This window comes from Taudactylus pleione, unplaced genomic scaffold, assembly GCF_031769625.1.
Source record: "Taudactylus pleione unplaced genomic scaffold, aTauple2 ptg002376l, whole genome shotgun sequence".
Taxonomy (NCBI): domain Eukaryota; kingdom Metazoa; phylum Chordata; class Amphibia; order Anura; family Myobatrachidae; genus Taudactylus; species Taudactylus pleione.
Window position 1 is genome coordinate 6554 of NW_028286764.1, and position 25840 is coordinate 32393.

At 43.8% G+C, this 25840-nt stretch overlaps 1 protein-coding gene across 1 annotated transcript in view; it reads left to right on the forward strand.

The window, feature by feature from the left end:
- Window positions 1-1405: 1405 nt before the first annotated feature.
- The window catches only part of CASP9 (caspase 9), a 35396-nt gene continuing 10961 nt past the window's right edge, over window positions 1406-25840 (forward strand). The window contains exons 1-5 of the mRNA XM_088466068.1: window positions 1406-1651; window positions 21598-21805; window positions 24660-24700; window positions 25451-25627; window positions 25703-25792. Of these exons, the coding sequence (XP_088322194.1) occupies window positions 1520-1651; window positions 21598-21805; window positions 24660-24700; window positions 25451-25627; window positions 25703-25792 (648 nt within the window). The 5' untranslated portion in view covers window positions 1406-1519. The remainder of the gene's footprint in view (window positions 1652-21597; window positions 21806-24659; window positions 24701-25450; window positions 25628-25702; window positions 25793-25840) is intronic.

The window sequence follows — 25840 nt, forward strand, 5'->3', positions numbered from 1 at the left end:
TCACAACGCTTCACTTTTTCCACATTTTGTCATAGTACAGCCTTATTTAAAAAAATGGAATACCCCATAATGACAACATGTGAAAAACATTTTTTTTTAGATTTTTGCAAATTTAATAAAAAAAAAAAAAAAAACACTAAGAAATCACATGTACATAAGTATTCATGGCCTTTGCCAGAAAGCTCAAAATTGAGCTCAGGTGCGTTTCCACTGATCATCCTTGAGATGTTCCTATAGCTTAATTGGAGTCCACCTGTAGTAAATTCAGTTGATTGGACATGATTTCGAAAGGCATATACCGGTCTATATAAGGTCCCACACTTGACAGTGCATGTCAGAGCACAAACCAATCATGAAGTCCAAAAAATTGTCTGTAGACCTCCTAGACAGGAGGCACAAATCTGGGGAAGGGTACAGAAAAAGTTTTCCAAACTGCACCTGAAGGACTCTCAGACCATGAGAGACAAAGATTGAACTCTTTGGCGTGAATGCCAGATGTTCTGTTTGGAGAAAACCAGGCACCGCTCATCACCAGGCCAATACCATCCCTACAGTGAAGCATGGTGGTGGCAGCATCATGCTGTGGGGGTATTTTTCAGCGGCAGGAACTGGGAGACCAGTCAGGATAGAGGGAAAGATGAATGTAGCAATGTACAGAGACATCCAGGATGAAAACCTGCTCCAGAGCGCTCTTGACCTCAGACTGGGGTGACGGTTCATCTTTCAGAAGGACAACGACCCTAAGCATACAGCCAAGATATCAAAGGAGTGGCTTCAGGGCAACTCTGTGAATGTCCTCGAGTGGCCCAGCCAGAGCCCAGACTTGAATCCAATTAAACATCTCTGGCAAGCCTATGTACAGTATAGGGGGCCATAGATTTGTGGCGTCATACTCTCTTACAGATATACTTAGAATTGGCCGTATTAATGATCGGTATTCACCCAGAGAATAAAATCTCTCCAGCACACAGAAGTGTTACATGTAATAAATACAGTGCGGACATCCCCGGCTGTATTTCAAGAGGAAACACAATAAATTAGTCTAAAAGATTAAAGTTAGTAAAGATCCTAAAGGAGAAACTAGTTAAAGGTTGATGCTAAAGCTTTACTGTGTGACCCTGTGCACAACTAAGTGAAAATTTGATTAGCTATGTACTAAGATGGTAAAGTGCACCTTGAAATGCGCTAAAAGTAAGCGCATTTGCCCACCTAATGCGTATCTCAGGATTTCCTGTTGGTAAAGGACCCATAACAAGGTGTAATTCCTTTAGATCAGTTACAGCCAGCTACACATCATGGATCTAGATTCCTATCACATGGCCTATGCAATGTCACCCTATTGGAATGGAATGAAAAGGTTTAAATTGGGTGTACTGACATGGCCGCCCAGCGCTTCAAAGCGGAGAGTACACATATGGCAGCCAAGCCGCGCAGGCGCAGAGGGGAAGCCGCGCAGGCGCAGTGCTGGAGCTGAGCCTTGTTGCCGGAAGTAGACAGTGACAGAGACACACAGGTGAGTATGGAGGAGCGACACCGGCAGCGGCTGCGGCGGAACCGGATGGCGCTGGTCACCTCCATGCAGGTGGCAGATCTCTGGGACCCACTGGTGCAGAATGGGGTCTTCAGCAATGACATGGTGGAGGAGATCCAGGTGAGGCGGCACCGGACGTATGGGGCAGTGGCTGGGGGCAACGGGGACATTACCCTCAGGAGGGGTAGTAATGGTATTACACGGAGGGGCTGTAATACCTGTTCTTATAGTGAGGGGAGTGTGTATGTGTATGGGGTAGTAATGATATTACATAGAGGTGTAATAGTGACATAGTGAGGAGAGTGTGTATGTGTATGGGGTAGTAATATATTATATAGAGGGGTAATAGTGACATTATAGTGAGGAGAGTGTGTATGTGTATGGGGTAGTAATATATTATATAGAGGGTAATAGTGACATTATAGTGAGGGGAGTGTGTATGTGTGGGGGTAGTAATGATATTACATAGAGGGGTAATAGTGACATTATAGTGAGGGGAGTGTGTATGTGGGGGGTAGTAATGTATTACATAGAGGGTAATAGTGACATTATAGTGAGGAGAGTGTGTATGTGTGGGGGTAGTAATGATATTACATAGAGGGGTAATAGTGACATTATAGTGAGGAGAGTGTGTATGTGGGGGGTAGTAATGTATTACATAGAGGGTAATAGTGACATTATAGTGAGGAGAGTGTGTATGTGTGGGGGTAGTAATGTATTACATAGAGGGGTAATAGTGACATTATAGTGAGGAGAGTGTGTATGTGTGGGGGTAGTAATGATATTACATAGAGGGGTAATAGTGACATTATAGTGAGGAGAGTGTGTATGTGTGGGGGTAGTAATGTATTACATAGAGGGTAATAGTGACATTATAGTGAGGAGAGTGTGTATGTGGGGGGTAGTAATGTATTACATAGAGGGGTAATAGTGACATTATAGTGAGGAGAGTGTGTATGTGGGGGGTAGTAATGTATTACATAGAGGGTAATAGTGACATTATAGTGAGGAGAGTGTGTATGTGTGGGGGTAGTAATGATATTACATAGAGGGGTAATAGTGACATTATAGTGAGGAGAGTGTGTATGTGTGGGGGTAGTAATGATATTACATAGAGGGGTAATAGTGACATTATAGTGAGGGGAGTGTGTAAGTGTGCGGGGTAGTAATGTATTACATAGAGGGTAATAGTGACATTATAGTGAGGGGAGTGTGTATGTGGGGGTAGTAATATATTATATAGAGGGGTAATAGTGACATTATAGTGAGGAGAGTGTGTATGTGGGGGGTAGTAATATATTATATAGAGGGGTAATAGTGACATTATAGTGAGGAGAGTGTGTATGTGTGTATGGGGTAGTAATGTATTACATAGAGGGGTAATAGTGACATTATAGTGAGGAGAGTGTGTATGTGGGGGGTAGTAATGATATTACATAGAGGGGTAATAGTGACATTATAGTGAGGGGAGTGTGTATGTGTGGGGGGTAGTAATGATATTACATAGAGGGTAATAGTGACATTATAGTGAGGAGAGTGTGTATGTGTGTGGGGTAGTAATGTATTACATAGAGGGTAATAGTGACATTATAGTGAGGAGAGTGTGTATGTGTATGGGGTAGTAATATATTATATAGAGGGTAATAGTGACATTATAGTGAGGAGAGTGTGTATGTGTGGGGGTAGTAATGATATTACATAGAGGGGTAATAGTGACATTATAGTGAGGGGAGTGTGTATGTGTGGGGGGTAGTAATGATATTACATAGAGGGTAATAGTGACATTATAGTGAGGGGAGTGTGTATGTGGGGGGTAGTAATGTATTACATAGAGGGTAATAGTGACATTATAGTGAGGAGAGTGTGTATGTGTGGGGGTAGTAATGTATTACATAGAGGGTAATAGTGACATTATAGTGAGGAGAGTGTGTATGTGGGGGGTAGTAATGTATTACATAGAGGGGTAATAGTGACATTATAGTGAGGAGAGTGTGTATGTGGGGGGTAGTAATGTATTACATAGAGGGTAATAGTGACATTATAGTGAGGAGAGTGTGTATGTGTGGGGGTAGTAATGATATTACATAGAGGGGTAATAGTGACATTATAGTGAGGAGAGTGTGTATGTGTGGGGGTAGTAATGATATTACATAGAGGGGTAATAGTGACATTATAGTGAGGGGAGTGTGTAAGTGTGCGGGGTAGTAATGTATTACATAGAGGGTAATAGTGACATTATAGTGAGGGGAGTGTGTATGTGGGGGGTAGTAATGTATTACATAGAGGGGTAATAGTGACATTATAGTGAGGAGAGTGTGTATGTGGGGGGTAGTAATGATATTACATAGAGGGGTAATAGTGACATTATAGTGAGGAGAGTGTGTATGTGGGGGGTAGTAATGATATTACATAGAGGGGTAATACTGACATTATAGTGAGGAGAGTGTGTATGTGGGGGGTAGTAATGATATTACATAGAGGGGTAATAGTGACATTATAGTGAGGGGAGTGTGTATGTGTGGGGGTAGTAATGATATTACATAGAGGTGTAATAGTGACATTATAGTGAGGAGTGTGTATGGGGTAGTAATATATTATATAGAGGGGTAATAGTGACATTATAGTGAGGAGAGTGTGTATGTGTGGGGGGTAGTAGTAATGTATTACATAGAGGGGTAATAGTGACATTATAGTGAGGAGTGTGTATGTGGGGGGTAGTAATGTATTACATAGAGGGGTAATAGTGACATTATAGTGAGGAGAGTGTGTATGTGTGCGGGGTAGTAATGTATTACATAGAGGGGTAATAGTGACATTATAGTGAGGGGAGTGTGTATGTGGGGGGTAGTAATGTATTACATAGAGGGTAATAGTGACATTATAGTGAGGAGAGTGTGTATGTGGGGGGTAGTAATGATATTACATAGAGGGTAATAGTGACATTATAGTGAGGAGAGTGTGTATGTGGGGGGTAGTAATGTATTACATAGAGGGTAATAGTGACATTATAGTGAGGGGAGTGTGTATGTGTGGGGGGTAGTAGTGATATTACATAGAGGGGTAATAGTGACATTATTGTGAGGAGAGTGTGTATGTGTGGGGATAGTAATGTATTACATAGAGGGGTAATAGTGACATTATAGTGAGGAGAGTGTGTATGTGTGGGGGTAGTAATGTATTACATAGAGGGGTAATAGTGACACTATAGTGAGGAGAGTGTGTATGTGTGGGGGGTAGTAGTGATATTACATAGAGGGGTAATAGTGACATTATAGTGAGGAGAGTGTGTATGTGGGGGGTAGTAATGTATCACATAGAGGGGTAATAGTGACATTATAGTGAGGAGAGTGTGTATGTGGGGGGTAGTAATGTATTACATAGAGGGTAATAGTGACATTATAGTGAGGAGAGTGTGTATGTGTGGGGGTAGTAATGATATTACATAGAGGGGTAATAGTGACATTATAGTGAGGAGAGTGTGTATGTGTGGGGGTAGTAATGATATTACATAGAGGGGTAATAGTGACATTATAGTGAGGGGAGTGTGTAAGTGTGCGGGGTAGTAATGTATTACATAGAGGGTAATAGTGACATTATAGTGAGGGGAGTGTGTATGTGGGGGGTAGTAATGTATTACATAGAGGGGTAATAGTGACATTATAGTGAGGAGAGTGTGTATGTGGGGGGTAGTAATGATATTACATAGAGGGGTAATAGTGACATTATAGTGAGGAGAGTGTGTATGTGGGGGGTAGTAATGATATTACATAGAGGGGTAATAGTGACATTATAGTGAGGAGAGTGTGTATGTGGGGGGTAGTAATGATATTACATAGAGGGGTAATAGTGACATTATAGTGAGGGGAGTGTGTATGTGTGGGGGTAGTAATGATATTACATAGAGGTGTAATAGTGACATTATAGTGAGGAGTGTGTATGGGGTAGTAATATATTATATAGAGGGGTAATAGTGACATTATAGTGAGGAGAGTGTGTATGTGTGGGGGGTAGTAGTAATGTATTACATAGAGGGGTAATAGTGACATTATAGTGAGGAGTGTGTATGTGGGGGGTAGTAATGTATTACATAGAGGGGTAATAGTGACATTATAGTGAGGAGAGTGTGTATGTGTGCGGGGTAGTAATGTATTACATAGAGGGGTAATAGTGACATTATAGTGAGGGGAGTGTGTATGTGGGGGGTAGTAATGTATTACATAGAGGGTAATAGTGACATTATAGTGAGGAGAGTGTGTATGTGGGGGGTAGTAATGATATTACATAGAGGGTAATAGTGACATTATAGTGAGGAGAGTGTGTATGTGGGGGGTAGTAATGTATTACATAGAGGGTAATAGTGACATTATAGTGAGGGGAGTGTGTATGTGTGGGGGGTAGTAGTGATATTACATAGAGGGGTAATAGTGACATTATTGTGAGGAGAGTGTGTATGTGTGGGGATAGTAATGTATTACATAGAGGGGTAATAGTGACATTATAGTGAGGAGAGTGTGTATGTGTGGGGGTAGTAATGTATTACATAGAGGGGTAATAGTGACACTATAGTGAGGAGAGTGTGTATGTGTGGGGGGTAGTAGTGATATTACATAGAGGGGTAATAGTGACATTATAGTGAGGAGAGTGTGTATGTGGGGGGTAGTAATGTATCACATAGAGGGGTAATAGTGACATTATAGTGAGGTGAGTGTGTATGTGGGGGGTAGTAATGTATTACATAGAGGGTAATAGTGACATTATAGTGAGGAGAGTGTGTATGTGTATGGGGTAGTAATGATATTACATAGAGGTGTAATAGTGACATAGTGAGGAGAGTGTGTATGTGTGGGGGTAGTAATGATATTACATAGAGGGGTAATAGTGACATTATAGTGAGGAGAGTGTGTATGTGTATGGGGTAGTAATGTATTACATAGAGGGTAATAGTGACATTATAGTGAGGAGAGTGTGTATGTGTATGGGGTAGTAATGTATTACATAGAGGGGTAATAGTGACATTATAGTGAGGAGTGTGTATGTGGGGGGTAGTAATGTATTACATAGAGGGGTAATAGTGACATTATAGTGAGGAGAGTGTGTATGTGTGCGGGGTAGTAATGTATTACATAGAGGGGTAATAGTGACATTATAGTGAGGGGAGTGTGTATGTGGGGGTTAGTAATGTATTACATAGAGGGTAATAGTGACATTATAGTGAGGAGAGTGTGTATGTGGGGGGGTAGTAATGATATTACATAGAGGGTAATAGTGACATTATAGTGAGGAGAGTGTGTATGTGTATGGGGTAGTAATGATATTACATAGAGGTGTAATAGTGACATAGTGAGGAGAGTGTGTATGTGTGGGGGTAGTAATGATATTACATAGAGGGGTAATAGTGACATTATAGTGAGGAGAGTGTGTATGTGTATGGGGTAGTAATGTATTACATAGAGGGTAATAGTGACATTATAGTGAGGAGAGTGTGTATGTGTATGGGGTAGTAATGATATTACATAGAGGGGTAATAGTGACATAGTGAGGAGAGTGTGTATGTGTGGGGGTAGTAATGATATTACATAGAGGTGTAATAGTGACATTATAGTGAGGAGAGTGTGTATGTGTGGGGGTAGTAATGTATTATATAGAGGGTAATAGTGACATTATAGTGAGGAGTGTGTATGTGTATGGGGTAGTAATGTATTATATAGAGGGTAATAGTGACATTATAGTGAGGAGAGTGTGTATGTGTGGGGATAGTAGTGGTATTACATAGAGGGATAATAGTGACATTATAGTGAGGGGAGAGTGTATGTGGGGGGTAGTAATGTATTACATAGAGGGTAATAGTGACATTATAGTGAGGGGAGTGTGTATGTGGGGGGTAGTAATGTATTACATAGAGGGTAATAGTGACATTATAGTGAGGAGTGTGTATGTGGGGGGTAGTAATGTTATTACTAAGAGGGGTAATAGTGACATTATAGTGAGGAGAGTGTGTATGTGTATGGGGTAGTAATGTATTACATAGAGGTGTAATAGTGACATAGTGAGGAGAGTGTGTATGTGTGGGGGGTAGTAATGATATTACATAGAGGGGTAATAGTGACATTATAGTGAGGAGAGTGTGTATGTGTATGGGGTAGTAATGTATTACATAGAGGGTAATAGTGACATTATAGTGAGGAGAGTGTGTATGTGTATGGGGTAGTAATGTATTACATAGAGGGGTAATAGTGACATTATAGTGAGGAGTGTGTATGTGGGGGGTAGTAATGTATTACATAGAGGGGTAATAGTGACATTATAGTGAGGAGAGTGTGTATGTGTGCGGGGTAGTAATGTATTACATAGAGGGGTAATAGTGACATTATAGTGAGGGGAGTGTGTATGTGGGGGGTAGTAATGTATTACATAGAGGGTAATAGTGACATTATAGTGAGGAGAGTGTGTATGTGGGGGGTAGTAATGATATTACATAGAGGGTAATAGTGACATTATAGTGAGGAGAGTGTGTATGTGGGGGGTAGTAATGTATTACATAGAGGGTAATAGTGACATTATAGTGAGGGGAGTGTGTATGTGTGGGGGGTAGTAGTGATATTACATAGAGGGGTAATAGTGACATTATTGTGAGGAGAGTGTGTATGTGTGGGGATAGTAATGTATTACATAGAGGGGTAATAGTGACATTATAGTGAGGAGAGTGTGTATGTGTGGGGGTAGTAATGTATTACATAGAGGGGTAATAGTGACACTATAGTGAGGAGAGTGTGTATGTGTGGGGGGTAGTAATGTATTACATAGAGGGTAATAGTGACATTATAGTGAGGAGAGTGTGTATGTGTATGGGGTAGTAATGATATTACATAGAGGTGTAATAGTGACATAGTGAGGAGAGTGTGTATGTGTGGGGGTAGTAATGATATTACATAGAGGGGTAATAGTGACATTATAGTGAGGAGAGTGTGTATGTGTATGGGGTAGTAATGTATTACATAGAGGGTAATAGTGACATTATAGTGAGGAGAGTGTGTATGTGTATGGGGTAGTAATGATATTACATAGAGGGGTAATAGTGACATAGTGAGGAGAGTGTGTATGTGTGGGGGTAGTAATGATATTACATAGAGGTGTAATAGTGACATTATAGTGAGGAGAGTGTGTATGTGTGGGGGTAGTAATGTATTATATAGAGGGTAATAGTGACATTATAGTGAGGAGTGTGTATGTGTATGGGGTAGTAATGTATTATATAGAGGGTAATAGTGACATTATAGTGAGGAGAGTGTGTATGTGTGGGGATAGTAGTGGTATTACATAGAGGGATAATAGTGACATTATAGTGAGGGGAGAGTGTATGTGGGGGGTAGTAATGTATTACATAGAGGGTAATAGTGACATTATAGTTTATAGTGAGGGGAGTGTGTATGTGGGGGGTAGTAATGTATTACATAGAGGGTAATAGTGACATTATAGTGAGGAGTGTGTATGTGGGGGGTAGTAATGTATTACATAGAGGGTAATAGTGACATTATAGTGAGGGGAGTGTGTATGTGTGGGGGGTAGTAGTGATATTACATAGAGGGGTAATAGTGACATTATAGTGAGGGGAGTGTGTATGTGTGGGGGTAGTAGTGATATTTCATAGAGGGGTAATAGTGACATTATAGTGAGGAGAGTGTGTATGTGTGTATGGGGTAGTAATATATTATATAGAGGGTAATAGTGACATTATAGTGAGGTGAGTGTGTATGTGGGGGGTAGTAATGTATTACATAGAGGGGTAATAGTGACATTATAGTGAGGAGAGTGTGTATGTGGGGGGTAGTAATGATATTACATAGAGGTGTAATAGTGACATAGTGAGGAGAGTGTGTATGTGTGGGGGTAGTAATGATATTACATAGAGGGGTAATAGTGACATTATAGTGAGGAGAGTGTGTATGTGTATGGGGTAGTAATGTATTACATAGAGGGTAATAGTGACATTATAGTGAGGAGAGTGTGTATGTGTATGGGGTAGTAATGTATTATATAGAGGGTAATAGTGACATTATAGTGAGGAGAGTGTGTATGTGTGGGGATAGTAGTGGTATTACATAGAGGGATAATAGTGACATTATAGTGAGGGGAGAGTGTATGTGGGGGGTAGTAATGTATTACATAGAGGGGTAATAGTGACATTATAGTGAGGGGAGTGTGTATGTGGGGGGTAGTAGTGGTATTACATAGAGGGGGTAATAGTGACACTATAGTGAGGAGAGTGTGTATGTGTGGGGGTAGTAATGTATTACATAGAGGGTAATAGTGACATTATAGTGAGGGGAGTGTGTATGTGTGGGGGTAGTAATGTATTACATAGAGGGTAATAGTGACATTATAGTGAGGGGAGTGTGTATGTGGGGGGTAGTAATGTATTACATAGAGGGTAATAGTGACATTATAGTGAGGAGTGTGTATGTGGGGGGTAGTAATGTATTACATAGAGGGTAATAGTGACATTATAGTGAGGGGAGTGTGTATGTGTGGGGGGTAGTAGTGATATTACATAGAGGGGTAATAGTGACATTATAGTGAGGGGAGTGTGTATGTGTTGGGGTAGTAGTGATATTACATAGAGGGGTAATAGTGACATTATAGTGAGGAGAGTGTGTATGTGTGTATGGGGTAGTAATATATTATATAGAGGGTAATAGTGACATTATAGTGAGGAGAGTGTGTATGTGTGGGGGTAGTAATGATATTACATAGAGGGGTAATAGTGACATTATAGTGAGGGGAGTGTGTATGTGGGGGGTAGTAATGTATTACATAGAGGGTAATAGTGACATTATAGTGAGGAGAGTGTGTATGTGGGGGGTAGTAATGATATTACATAGAGGGGTAATAGTGACATTATAGTGAGGAGAGTGTGTATGTGGGGGGTAGTAATGTATTACATAGAGGGTAATAGTGACATTATAGTGAGGGGAGTGTGTATGTGTGGGGGGTGTAGTAGTGATATTACCTAGAGGGGTAATAGTGACATTATTGTGAGGAGAGTGTGTATGTGTGTATGGGGTAGTAATATATTATATAGAGGGTAATAGTGACATTATAGTGAGGAGAGTGTGTATGTGTGGGGGTAGTAATGATATTACATAGAGGGGTAATAGTGACATTATAGTGAGGGAGTGTGTATGTGGGGGTAGTAATGTATTACATAGAGGGTAATAGTGACATTATAGTGAGGAGAGTGTGTATGTGGGGGGTAGTAATGATATTACATAGAGGGGTAATAGTGACATTATAGTGAGGAGAGTGTGTATGTGGGGGGTAGTAATGTATTACATAGAGGGTAATAGTGACATTATAGTGAGGAGAGTGTGTATGTGGGGGGTAGTAATGTATTACATAGAGGGTAATAGTGACATTATAGTGAGGGGAGTGTGTATGTGTGGGGGGTAGTAGTGATATTACCTAGAGGGGTAATAGTGACATTATTGTGAGGAGAGTGTGTATGTGTGTATGGGGTAGTAATATATTATATAGAGGGTAATAGTGACATTATAGTGAGGAGAGTGTGTATGTGTGGGGGTAGTAATGATATTACATAGAGGGGTAATAGTGACATTATAGTGAGGGGAGTGTGTATGTGGGGGGTAGTAATGTATTACATAGAGGGTAATAGTGACATTATAGTGAGGAGAGTGTGTATGTGGGGGGTAGTAATGATATTACATAGAGGGGTAATAGTGACATTATAGTGAGGAGAGTGTGTATGTGGGGGGTAGTAATGTATTACATAGAGGGTAATAGTGACATTATAGTGAGGAGAGTATGTATGTGGGGGGGTAGTAATGTATTACATAGAGGGTAATAGTGACATTATAGTGAGGGGAGTGTGTATGTGTGGGGGGTAGTAGTGATATTACATAGAGGGGTAATAGTGACATTATTGTGAGGAGAGTGTGTATGTGTGGGGGTAGTAATGTATTACATAGAGGGGTAATAGTGACATTATAGTGAGGAGAGTGTGTATGTGTGGGGGTAGTAATGTATTACATAGAGGGGTAATAGTGACACTATAGTGAGGAGAGTGTGTATGTGTATGGGGTAGTAATGATATTACATAGAGGGGTAATAGTGACATTATAGTGAGGGGAGTATGTATGTGGGGGGTAGTAATGTATTACATAGAGGGTAATAGTGACATTATAGTGAGGGGAGTGTGTATGTGTGGGGGGTAGTAGTGATATTACATAGAGGGGTAATAGTGACATTATTGTGAGGAGAGTGTGTATGTGTGGGGGTAGTAATGTATTACATAGAGGGGTAATAGTGACACTATAGTGAGGAGAGTGTGTATGTGTATGGGGTAGTAATGATATTACATAGAGGGGTAATAGTGACATTATAGTGAGGGGAGTGTGTATGTTTGTGGGGTAGTAATGTATTACATAGAGGGGTAATAGTGACATAGTTAGGGGAGTGTGTATGTGGGGGGTAGTAATGTATTACATAGAGGGGTAATAGTGACATTATAGTGAGGAGAGTGTGTATGTGGGGGGTAGTAGTGGTATTACACAGAGGGGTAATAGTGAGATTATAGTGAGGAGAGTGTGTATGTGGGGGGTAGTAATGTATTACATAGAGGGGTAATAGTGACATTATAGTGAGGGGAGTGTGTATGTGGGGGGTAGTAGTGGTATTACATAGAGGGGGTAATAGTGACATTATACTGAGGAGAGTGTGTATGTGTGGGGAGTAGTAATGTATTACATAGAGGGGTAATAGTGACATTATAGTGAGGAGAGTGTGTATGTGTGGGGGGTAGTAATGTATTACATAGAGGGGTAATAGTGACATTTATTGTGAGGGGAGTGTGTATGTGTGGGGGGTAGTAATGTATTACATAGAGGGGTAATAGTGACATTATAGTGAGCAGAGAGGGGGTATTAGTGGTATTACTGAGAGCAGATAGGGGGTAATAGTGGTATTACTGAGAGTAGAGAGGCTATATAAGTGGTATTATATAGAGCAAAGAGCGGTGTAACAGTGGTATTATATAGAGTGTATTACAGGTGCCATGGAATATTTTTACGCAGGGCATATTTATCAGCGATTATTTTATATGAGGGTTCTATGTGTGAATTATGTTCTATCCGTAACTTCCAGTCAGTCTTGTATATGTACAGATCTGTTCTTACATATTTTTGCTGCAGTCGGGCCAAGAAGCCCCTCTCTGTGCGCCACAGTCTGTGAGACTCTGCTAGCGCCGGAAGTCTTTTTTGCTAAAAATGAATTTGTTGCAATGCCATGAAACCTGGACACACCAGCAGCCTGTGCCGATTAATGTGATATGTGACACTTGTATATCTGTGTGTGACCGAGTCTCTGAATCTGTATATGCGGTGCTAGAATTCAGCGGTCACAGCTTTTTTCATACCAAATTCAGTTGTGCTTCATATACAGACTCGGGAGCACACAGATATACAGGTGTCACATATCACATTACTCAGCGCAGTCTCCCATATACAGACTCAGGAGCACACAGATATACAGGTGTCACATATCACATTACTCAGCGCTGTCTGCTATATACAGACTCAGGAGCACACAGATATACAGGTGTCACATATCACATTACTCAGCGCAGTCTCCCATATACAGACTCAGGAGCACACAGATATACAGGTTTCACATATCACATTACTCAGCACAGTCTCCCATATACAGACTCAGGAGCACACAGATATACAGGTGTCACATATCACATTACTCAGCGCTGTCTGCTATATACACACTCAGGAGCACACAGATATACAGGTGCCACATATCACATTACTCAGCATAGTCTCCCATATACAGACTCAGGAGCACACAGATATACAGGTGTCACATATCACATTACTCAGCGCAGTCTCCCATATACAGACTCAGGAGCACACAGATATACAGATGTCACATATCACATTACTCAGCGCAGTCTCCCATATACAGACTCAGGAGCACACAGATATACAGGTGTCACATATCACATTACTCAGCGCAGTCTGCTATATACAGACTCAGGAGCACACAGATATACAGGTGCCACATATCACATTACTCAGCGCAGTCTGCTATATACAGACTCAGGAGCACACAGATATACAGGTGCCACATATCACATTACTCAGCGCAGTCTGCTATATACAGACTCAGGAGCACACAGATATACAGGTGCCACATATCACATTACACAGCGCAGTCTCCCATATACAGACTCAGGAGCACACAGATATACAGATGTCACATATCACATTACTCAGCGCAGTCTCCCATATACAGACTCAGGAGCACACAGATATGCAGGTGCCACATATCACATTACACAGCGCAGTCTCCCATATACAGACTCAGGAGCACACAGATATACAGATGTCACATATCACATTACTCAGCTCAGTCTCCCATATACAGACTCAGGAGCACACAGATATACAGATGTCACATATCACATTACTCAGCGCAGTCTCCCATATACAGACTCAGGAGCACACAGATATACAGGTGTCACATATCATATTACTCAGCGCAGTCTCCCATATACAGACACAGGAGCACACAGATATACAGGTGTCACATATCATATTACTCAGCACAGTCTCCTATATACAGACTCAGGAGCACACAGATATACAGGTGCCACATATCACATTACTCAGCGCAGTCTCCCATATACAGACTCAGGAGCACACAGATATACAGGTGTCACATATCACATTACTCAGCACAGTCTCCCATATACAGACTCAGGAGCACACAGATATACAGGTGTCACATATCACATTACTCAGCGCAGTCTCCCATATACAGACTCAGGAGCACACAGATATACAGGTGTCACATATCACATTACTCAGCGCAGTCTCCCATATACAGACTCAGGAGCACACAGATATACAGGTGTCACATATCACATTACTCAGCACAGTCTCCCATATACAGACTCAGGAGCACACAGATATACAGGTGTCACATATCACATTACTCAGCGCTGTCTGCTATATACACACTCAGGAGCACACAGATATACAGGTGCCACATATCACATTACTCAGCATAGTCTCCCATATACAGACTCAGGAGCACACAGATATACAGGTGCCACATATCACATTACTCAGCATAGTCTCCCATATACAGACTCAGGAGCACACAGATATACAGGTGTCACATATCACATTACTCAGCGCAGTCTCCCATATACAGACTCAGGAGCACACAGATATACAGATGTCACATATCACATTACTCAGCGCAGTCTCCCATATACAGACTCAGGAGCACACAGATATACAGGTGTCACATATCACATTACTCAGCGCAGTCTGCTATATACAGACTCAGGAGCACACAGATATACAGGTGCCACATATCACATTACTCAGCACAGTCTCCCATATACAGACTCAGGAGCACACAGATATACAGGTGCCACATATCACATTACACAGCGCAGTCTCCCATATACAGACTCAGGAGCACACAGATATACAGATGTCACATATCACATTACTCAGCGCAGTCTCCCATATACAGACTCAGGAGCACACAGATATACAGGTGCCACATATCACATTACACAGCGCAGTCTCCCATATACAGACTCAGGAGCACACAGATATACAGATGTCACATATCACATTACTCAGCGCAGTCTCCCATATACAGACTCAGGAGCACACAGATATACAGATGTCACATATCACATTACTCAGCGCAGTCTCCCATATACAGACTCAGGAGCACACAGATATACAGGTGTCACATATCATATTACTCAGCGCAGTCTCCCATATACAGACACAGGAGCACACAGATATACAGGTGTCACATATCATATTACTCAGCACAGTCTCCTATATACAGACTCAGGAGCACACAGATATACAGGTGCCACCTATCACATTACTCAGCGCAGTCTCCCATATACAGACTCAGGAGCACACAGATATACAGGTGTCACATATCACATTACTCAGCGCAGTCTCCCATATACAGACTCAGGAGCACACAGATATACAGGTGTCACATATCACATTACTCAGCGCAGTCTCCCATATACAGACTCAGGAGCACACAGATATACAGGTGTCACATATCACATTACTCAGCACAGTCTCCCATATACAGACTCAGGAGCACACAGATATACAGGTGTCACATATCACATTACTCAGCGCAGTCTCCCATATACAGACTCAGGAGCACACAGATATACAGGTGTCACATATCACATTACTCAGCGCAGTCTCCCATATACAGACTCAGGAGCACACAGATATACAGGTGCCACATATCACATTACACAGCGCAGTCTCCCATATACAGAATCAGGAGCACACAGATATACAGGTGTCACATATCACATTACTCAGCACAGTCTCCCATATACAGACTCAGGAGCACACAGATATACAGATGTCACATATCACATTACTCAGCGCAGTCTCCCATATACAGACTCAGGAGCACACAGATATACAGGTGTCACAGATCACATTACTCAGTGCAGTCTCCTATATACAGACTCAGGAGCACACAGATATACAGGTGTCACATATCACATTACTCAGCACAGTCTCCTATATACAGACTCAGGAGCACACAGATATACAGGTGTCACATATCACATTACTCAGCGCAGTCTCCTATATACAGACTCAGGAGCACACAGATATACAGGTGTCACATATCACATTACTCAGCGCAGTCTCCCATATACAGACTCAGGAGCACACAGATATACAGGTGTCACATATCACATTACTCAGCACAGTCTCCTATATACAGACTCAGGAGCACACAGATATACAGGTGTCACATTACTCAGCGCAGTCTCCCATATACAGACTCAGGAGCACACAGATATACAGGTGTCACATATCACATTACTCAGCACAGTCTCCCATATACAGACTCAGGAGCACACAGATATACAGGTGTCACATATCACATTACTCAGCACAGTCTCCCATATACAGACTCAGGAGCACACAGATATACAGGTGTCACATATCACATTACTCAGCGCAGTCTCCCATATACAGACTCAGGAGCACACAGATATACAGGTGCCACATATCACATTACTCAGCGCAGTCTCCCATATACAGACTCAGGAGCACACAGATATACAGGTGTCACATATTACATTACTCAGCGCAGTCTCCCATATACAGACTCAGGAGCACACAGATATACAGGTGCCACATATCACATTACTCAGCGCAGTCTCCATATACAGACTCAGGAGCACACAGATATACAGGTGCCACATATCACATTACTCAGCGCAGTCTCCTATATACAGACTCAGGAGCACACAGATATACAGGTGTCGCATATCACATTACTCAGCACAGTCTCCCATATACAGACTCAGGAGCACACAGATATACAGGTGTCACATATCACATTACTCAGCACAGTCTCCCATATACAGACTCAGGAGCACACAGATATACAGGTGTCACATATCACATTACTCAGCGCAGTCTCCTCCCATATACAGACTCAGGAGCACACAGATATACATGTGTCACAGATCACATTACTCAGTGCAGTCTCCCATATACAGACTCAGGAGCACACAGATATACAGATGTCACATATCACATTACTCAGCGCAGTCTCCCATATACAGACTCAGGAGCACACAGATATACAGGTGCCACATATCACATTACACAGCGCAGTCTCCCATATACAGACTCAGGAGCACACAGATATACAGGAGTCACACATCACATTACTCAGCGCAGTCTCCCATATACAGACTCAGGAGCACACAGATATACAGGTGTCACATATCACATTACTCAGCGCAGTCTCCCATATACAGACTCAGGAGCACACAGATATACAGGTGCCACATATCACATTACTCAGCGCAGTCTCCCATATACAGACTCAGGAGCACACAGATATACAGGTGTCACATATTACATTACTCAGCGCAGTCTCCCATATACAGACTCAGGAGCACACAGATATACAGGTGCCACATATCACATTACTCAGCGCAGTCTCCATATACAGACTCAGGAGCACACAGATATACAGATGTCACATATCACATTACTCAGCGCAGTCTCCTATATACAGACTCAGGAGCACACAGATATACAGGTGTCGCATATCACATTACTCAGCACAGTCTCCCATATACAGACTCAGGAGCACACAGATATACAGGTGTCACATATCACATTACTCAGCACAGTCTCCCATATACAGACTCAGGAGCACACAGATATACAGGTGTCACATATCACATTACTCAGCGCAGTCTCCTCCCATATACAGACTCAGGAGCACACAGATATACATGTGTCACAGATCACATTACTCAGTGCAGTCTCCCATATACAGACTCAGGAGCACACAGATATACAGGTGTCACATATCACATTACTCAGCGCAGTCTCCATATACAGACTCAGGAGCACACAGATATACAGGAGTCACACATCACATTACTCAGCGCAGTCTCCCATATACAGACTCAGGAGCACACAGATATACAGGTGTCACATATCACATTACTCAGCACAGTCTCCTATATACAGACTCAGGAGCACACAGATATACAGGTGTCACATATCACATTACTCAGCGCAGTCTCCTCCCATATACAGACTCAGGAGCACACAGATATACAGGTGTCACATATCACATTACTCAGCGCAGTCTCCTATATACAGACTCAGGAGCACACAGATATACAGGTGTCACATATCACATTACTCAGCGCAGTCTCCCATATACAGACTCAGGAGCACACAGATATACAGGTGTCACATATCACATTACTCAGCACAGTCTCCTATATACAGACTCAGGAGCACACAGATATACAGATATCACATTACTCAGCACAGTCTCCTATATACAGACTCAGGAGCACACAGATATACAGGTGTCACATATCACATTACTCAGCGCTGTCTCCTATATACAGACTCAGGAACACACAGATATACAGGTGTCACATATCACATTACTCAGCGCAGTCTCCCATATACAGACTCAGGAGCACACAGATATACAGGTGTCACATATCACATTACTCAGCGCAGTCTCCTATATACAGACTCAGGAACACACAGATATACAGGTGGCACATATCCCATTACTCAGCAGTCTCCTATATACAGACTCAGGAGCACACAGATATACAGGTGTCACATATCACATTACTCAGCGCAGTCTCCCATATACAGACTCAGGAGCACACAGATATACAGGTGTCACATATCACATTACTCAGCGCAGTCTCCCATATACAGACTCAGGAGCACACAGATATACAGATGTCACATATCACATTACTCAGCGCAGTCTCCCATATACAGACTCAGGAGCACACAGATATACAGATGTCACATATCACATTACTCAGCGCAGTCTCCCATATACAGACTCAGGAGCACACAGATATACAGATGTCACATATCACATTACTCAGCGCAGTCTCCCATATACAGACTCAGGAGCACACAGATATACAGGTGTCACATATCACATTACTCAGCACAGTCTCCTATATACAGACTCAGGAGCACACAGATATACAGGTGTCACATATCACATTACTCAGCGCAGTCTCCTATATACAGACTCAGGAGCACACAGATATACAGGTGCCACATATCACATTACTCAGCGCAGTCTCCCATATACAGACTCAGGAGCACACAGATATACAGGTGTCACATATCACATTACTCAGCACAGTCTCCCATATACAGACTCAGGAGCACACAGATATACAGGTGTCACATTACTCAGCGCAGTCTCCCATATACAGACTCAGGAGCACACAGATATACAGGTGTCACATATCACATTACTCAGCACAGTCTCCCATATACAGACTCAGGAGCACACAGATATACAGGTGTCACATATCACATTACTCAGCGCAGTCTCCCATATACAGACTCAGGAGCACACAGATATACAGGTGTCACAGATCACATTACTCAGTGCAGTCTCCATATACAGACTCAGGAGCACACAGATATACAGGTGTCACATATCACATTACTCAGCAGAGTCTCCTATATACAGACTCAGGAGCACACAGATATACAGGTGTCACATATCACATTACTCAGCACAGCCTCCCATATACAGACTCAGGAGCACACAGATATACAGGTGTCACATATCACGTTACTCAGCGCAGTCTCCCATATACAGACTCAGGAGCACACAGATATACAGGTGTCACATATCACATTACTCACCGCAGTCTCCTATACACAGACTCAGGAGCACACAGATACACAGGTGTCACATATCACATTACTCAGCGCAGTCTCCCATATACAGACTCAGGAGCACACAGATATACAGGTGTCACATATCACATTACTCAGCGCAGTCTCCCATATACAGACTCAGGAGCACACAGATATACAGGTGTCACATATCACATTACTCAGCGCAGTCTCCTATATACAGACTCAGGAGCACACAGTTATACAGGTGTCACATATCACATTAATCAGTGCAGTCTCCCATATACAGACTCAGGAGCACACAGATATACAGGTGTCACATATCACATTACTCAGCACAGTCTCCTATATACAGACTCAGGAGCACACAGATATACAGATATCACATTACTCAGCACAGTCTCCTATATACAGACTCAGGAGCACACAGATATACAGGTGTCACATATCACATTACTCAGCGCTGTCTCCTATATACAGACTCAGGAGCACACAGATATACAGGTGCCACATATCACATTACTCAGTGCAGTCTCCTATATACAGACTCAGGAGCACACAGATATACAGGTGTCACATATCACATTACTCAGCGCAGTCTCCCATATACAGACTCAGGAGCACACAGATATACAGGTGTCACATATCACATTACTCAGCGCAGTCTCCCATATACAGACTCAGGAGCACACAGATATACAGGTGTCACATATCACATTACTCAGCGCAGTCTCCTATATACAGACTCAGGAGCACACAGATATACAGGTGTCACATATCACATTACTCAGCGCAGTCTCCTATATACAGACTCAGGAGCACACAGATATACAGGTGTCACATATCACATTACTCAGCGCAGTCTCCCATATACAGACTCAGGAGCACACAGATATACAGGTGTCACATATCACATTACTCAGCGCAGTCTCCATATACAGACTCAGGAGCACACAGATATACAGGTGTCACATATCCCATTACTCAGCAGTCTCCTATATACAGACTCAGGAGCACACAGATATACAGGTGTCACATATCACATTACTCAGCGCAGTCTCCCATATACAGACTCAGGAGCACACAGATATACAGGTGTCACATATCACATTACACAGCGCAGTCTCCCATATACAGACTCAGGAGCACACAGATATACAGGTGTCACATATCACATTACACAGCGCAGTCTCCCATATACAGACTCTGGAGCACACAGATATACATGTGTCACATATCACATTACTCAGCACAGTCTCCTGGTGCATCCTAGGCGCATCACATTGCGACTTATATGCATTTGTGGCGAAAAGAGACGCCCAGTACTAGCGAACTTGAACGGAACCTGGCGGCTCACACACACCAGGCAAGTTACGCTGCGTGGCGTATTGAGGCTAGATGTATAAGGACATCTCTTTACCGTCTCTTACATCTGACCCTGTACAAGAGCTATAGAGCGATACGCACACCAGAAAGCACTGAACGCAGAATCATGTACGTGATTGTTTTATATAAGGGTCCTATGTGTGAATTGCGTTGTATCCATAACTTTCAGTCACATTTTAGTTGTCTGTGTAATCCAAAAAAATTTAAGTGACCCCGTTGCTGGTCTGTGATAACAATGTACCGTGTGTACTTTATAACATTATGTAAGTGTCGCTCTCTAGCACTCTGATAAGGTGATAGGTCTACGTGTTCTGCTGTACTACCTGCAGCATACGGGAACACGGTTACTATCTAATTGTCATATGTGTGTGACTTACAGAGCTTTTCTCCCTTATCTTTTCACAGAGCGCTGGCACGCGACGGGATCAAGCTAGGAAATTATTGGTTGAATTGGAGTCCCGAGGTAGCCAGGCCTACCCGCTGTTCTTGCTGTGTCTGAGGGACAGCGGGCAACACAGCCTGGCTGACCTCCTACAGGACATTGGAGGTAGTTCTGAGGTTAAGCCTGCCCAAATAACACCCACACCTATACCAAGGCTCCCGGAGGAGAAACGTAAGCTTAAATATAAACCTATGGTGACGCCTGGGGAATCGTTTAGTGTTGGACTTACAGCTGTTTTATTTAATTTTTTCGCCTTTTTCCATTAGAATGCCTTACCGTACTGCGCTTGCATAACAAAAATGAGGTCCTGATTCCGAGCTTTCGGCAATGCAGACACTTGCGCAGATCGAGCGATTTGTAAGCCATTGCGCACGTGCAAATACCGCACTGTGCTTGTCCAGTTATTGTATTGCGATCACGCTTACACAGAGGGTTCACTCGCACAGTGAGTGACAGGTAGTCAGCGTTTAGGGGAGGTAACCGTTTAAACACTATTTCGTGGGCGCGCATAAATGAGCCGTTACTATCTTTCACAGCTTGAGTGCTCTTAGCGTGTCAGGAGAGACAGACTTGGGTTACTTGCTGCGTGACTGCCCGATCCCCTCCGATGTCGCTGATGATTACGCTGTTGCACGTCGTCGGACGGATGTGGGCGTCTCTATGCTGGGCTAAGCTTTGGAAGGCATTAGGCGTTCCGTAAGAGATCGCAGTTGCAAATGCATTTGCGTGAATCTCGGAATCGGGCCCCGAGTGCGCATTTTGGTTTTCATTTGGAATTAAAAACATTTTATATTAAACATGCAATTTGTCAGTAAGTAATGTTCTCCCTTGTGCCGATGACACAGCAATAACTTAATATATTGTATATGTGTGGCACAAATGCTCCTGTATACGAGCTGAACATGTCTTGAGGATGATTGCACAGAATATATACACAGACATACTGTATATATTGTGCAGTCATCCAAGACAGAGTGAACCCTAGCGGGATGGGTACGGATGTTGGCACTCGGAATCCCGGCGGTCAGAATGCCGACGCCAGCATCCCGACGGTTAGGATATCGACACCTGTCAGTAGGTATCCTAACCCCCCCCTCTCCCTACCCTAACCCTCCCTCACCGGTGCCTGAACCTAACCTCCCCCCTAGTGCCTAAACCTAACCTGCCCGCACCCTACCCTAACCCTCCCCCTCTCCCTACCCTAACCCTCCCCCTCTCCCTACCCTAACCCTCCCTCACCGGTGCCTGATCCTAACCTCCCCCCTAGTGCCTAAACCTAACCTCCCCTCTCCCTACCCTAACCCTCCCCCTCTCCCTACCCTAATCCTCCCTCACCGGTGCCTGATCCTAACCTCCCCCCTAGTGCCTAAACCTAACCTTCCTGCACCCTAACCTAAACCTCCCCCTACCCTAACCCTCCCTCACGGATGCCTAAACCTAACCTTCCCGCACCCTAACCTAACCTTCCCCCTCTCCCTACCCTAACCCTTCCTCACTGGTGCCTGATCCTAACTTACCCCCTAGTGCCTAAACCTAACCTCCCCGCACCCTAACCCTACCCTCCCCCTCTCCCTACCATAACCGTCCCCCTCTCCCTACCCTAACCCTCCTTCACCAGTGCCTGAACCTAACCTTCCCCCTAATGCCTAAACCTAACCTTCCTGCACCCTAACCAAACCCTACCCCTCTCCCTCCCTCACCGGTGCCTGAACCTAACCTCCCCCCTAGTGCTTAAACCTAACCTTCCCGCACCCTATCCTAACCCTCCCCCTCTCCCTACCCTAACCCTCCTTCACCGGTGCCTGAACCTAACCTAGCCCCTAGTGCCTAAACCTAACCTTCCTGCACCCTACCATAACCCTCTCCCTACCCTAACCCTCCCTCACCGATGCCTGTTCCTAACCTCCCGCCTAGTGCCTAAACCTAACCTCCCCGCACCCTAACCTAACCCTCCCCCTCTCCCTACCCTAACCCTCCTTCACCGGTGCCTGAACCTAACCTCCCCCCTAGTGCCTGAACATAACCTCCCCGCACCCTAACCTAACCTTCCCCCTCTCCCTACCCTAACCCTCCTTCACCGGTGCCTGAACCTAACCTCCCCCCTAGTGCCTAAACCTAACCTTCCTGCACCCTACCCTAACCCTCTCCCTACCCTAACCTTCCCCCTCTCCCTACCCCAACCCTCCCTCACCAGTGCCTGATCCTAACCTCCCCTCTAATGCCTAAACCTAACCTTCCCGCACCCTAACCTAACCCTCCCCTACTCCCTACCCTAACCCTCCCTCACCGGTGCCTCAACCTAACCTCCCCCCTAGTGCCTAAACCTAACCTTCCTGCACCCTACCCTAACCCTCCCCCTCTCCCTACCCTAACCTTCCCCCTCTCCCTACCCCAACCCTCCCTCACCAGTGCCTGAACCTAACCTCCCCCCTAGTGCCTAAACCTAACCTTCCTGCACCCTACCCTAACCCTCCCCCTCTCCCTACCCTAACCTTCCCCCTCTCCCTACCCCAACCCTCCCTCACCGGTGCCTGAACCTAACCTCCCCCTAGTGCCTAAACCTAACCTTCCCGCACCCTAACCTAACCCTCCCTCACTGGTGCCTGATCCTAACCTCCCCTCTAATGCCTAAACCTAACCTTCCCGCACCCTAACCTAACCCTCCCCTACTCCCTACCCTAACCCTCCCTCACCGGTGCCTGAACCTAACCTCCCCCCCTAGTGCCTAAACCTAACCTGCCCGCACCCTAACCTAACTCGCCCCCTTAGTGCCTAACCCCTAACGCTAATCCTCCCCCTAACCCCACTACTTACCTTTGGGATTCTGATAGTCGGGATGCCAGCACCGGGATTATGACAGATTATGACAGGTGCCAGAATCCCCGCTGTCGGGATATTGACCTCATCCCTGCCCCAGTATATGTATGCTTGTCTTGTCATTTAGTATGATGTTCAGTTGTGTAATATTTGTGATTGTTTCATAGACACATAACCTGTACACATTGAGTTGTGTTTTTTCTCTCAGGCATTGTTGACAAGACACCTAAATTCTTGGACGTGGAAAAGGTTTGTATTGTTTGTCCATGGTAAAGTTCTGTCCTGCTTCCTATAAGTAAGCTGCATTACTGCTGATAACATGTTACAGGGGGAATGGGAATGAAATCCCAACAGTGCTAGCCCGACGCGGAGGAAATCCCATCAGCGGAGTTAAGTAATCTATCCCTCCCCTCTCCCATATTTTTAAGTCCCTAAAGTGCATTTTGAAAATTCTTAAACCTAACCCCCCCCATCCCCGGCTACATCGCTACTTCCCTCCGGCGCTGGACGATCAATCTGGCGTTTTGTCGGGGTTCCGTCGTCGAGATTAACATAGGCGTCGGTAGTGTCGGGATTGAGACCGGCGGCCACATGGTTCTCTCATGTTTCCTGATCGCCATAACCAGCGCCAGAGCATCGCTGTTGTTGTACCGTTATGGCGAATGAGGGAAATTAGAAAATCTGGGCTAAAATGTTTCTCCGGACAGTCTCTAATCATCACACAAGTCCATTGTTTTACCATCAGCCTATGTGTTCTCCTTAAATAAATGCAGCATATATGTGTATGTGTATAAACGAGCATACTGTATACGTCATTCGTTTCTCGGCCTCTCCAGAGCGAGAATCAAACCTAATTAGTAGTAATTGGTAAAGTGACCTGTACCAGAAGGTGGAGGATGCGCTGTGAGACTTTCATTTAGTTTGTGGTGCATAGTGTGCGCCCAGTATAAGTGCTTGGTGAATCGTTCATCTATAAATGCTGTGACCGTCATTTCCCAGGACTACCCAATGAACTCCGACCCCTGCGGATACTGCCTAATAATCAATAATACGGAGTTCCTGAAATCCACTAACTTGTCCGACAGAACTGGTTCAAACATTGACCGAGATAAGCTGGAACGCCGAATGCGGTTGTTACATTTCGAGGTTGTGGTGAAGAATAACCTGAAGGGCGCGGTCAGTATGTTCCCTTTGTGATGGCTGACGCTTAGGTGTTACAGTCTATATAACGGTCATTGTGTACGTTTGCAGGAGATTCACAAGGAGCTGCAGGACCTGGCTACCAAGGACCACAGTAAGCGGGACTGCTGTCTGGTGGTGATCCTGTCTCACGGGTGTGAGGTGAGGAAGCCGTGATTCTAATGTGCACTATCGTCAGTTCTCATCACA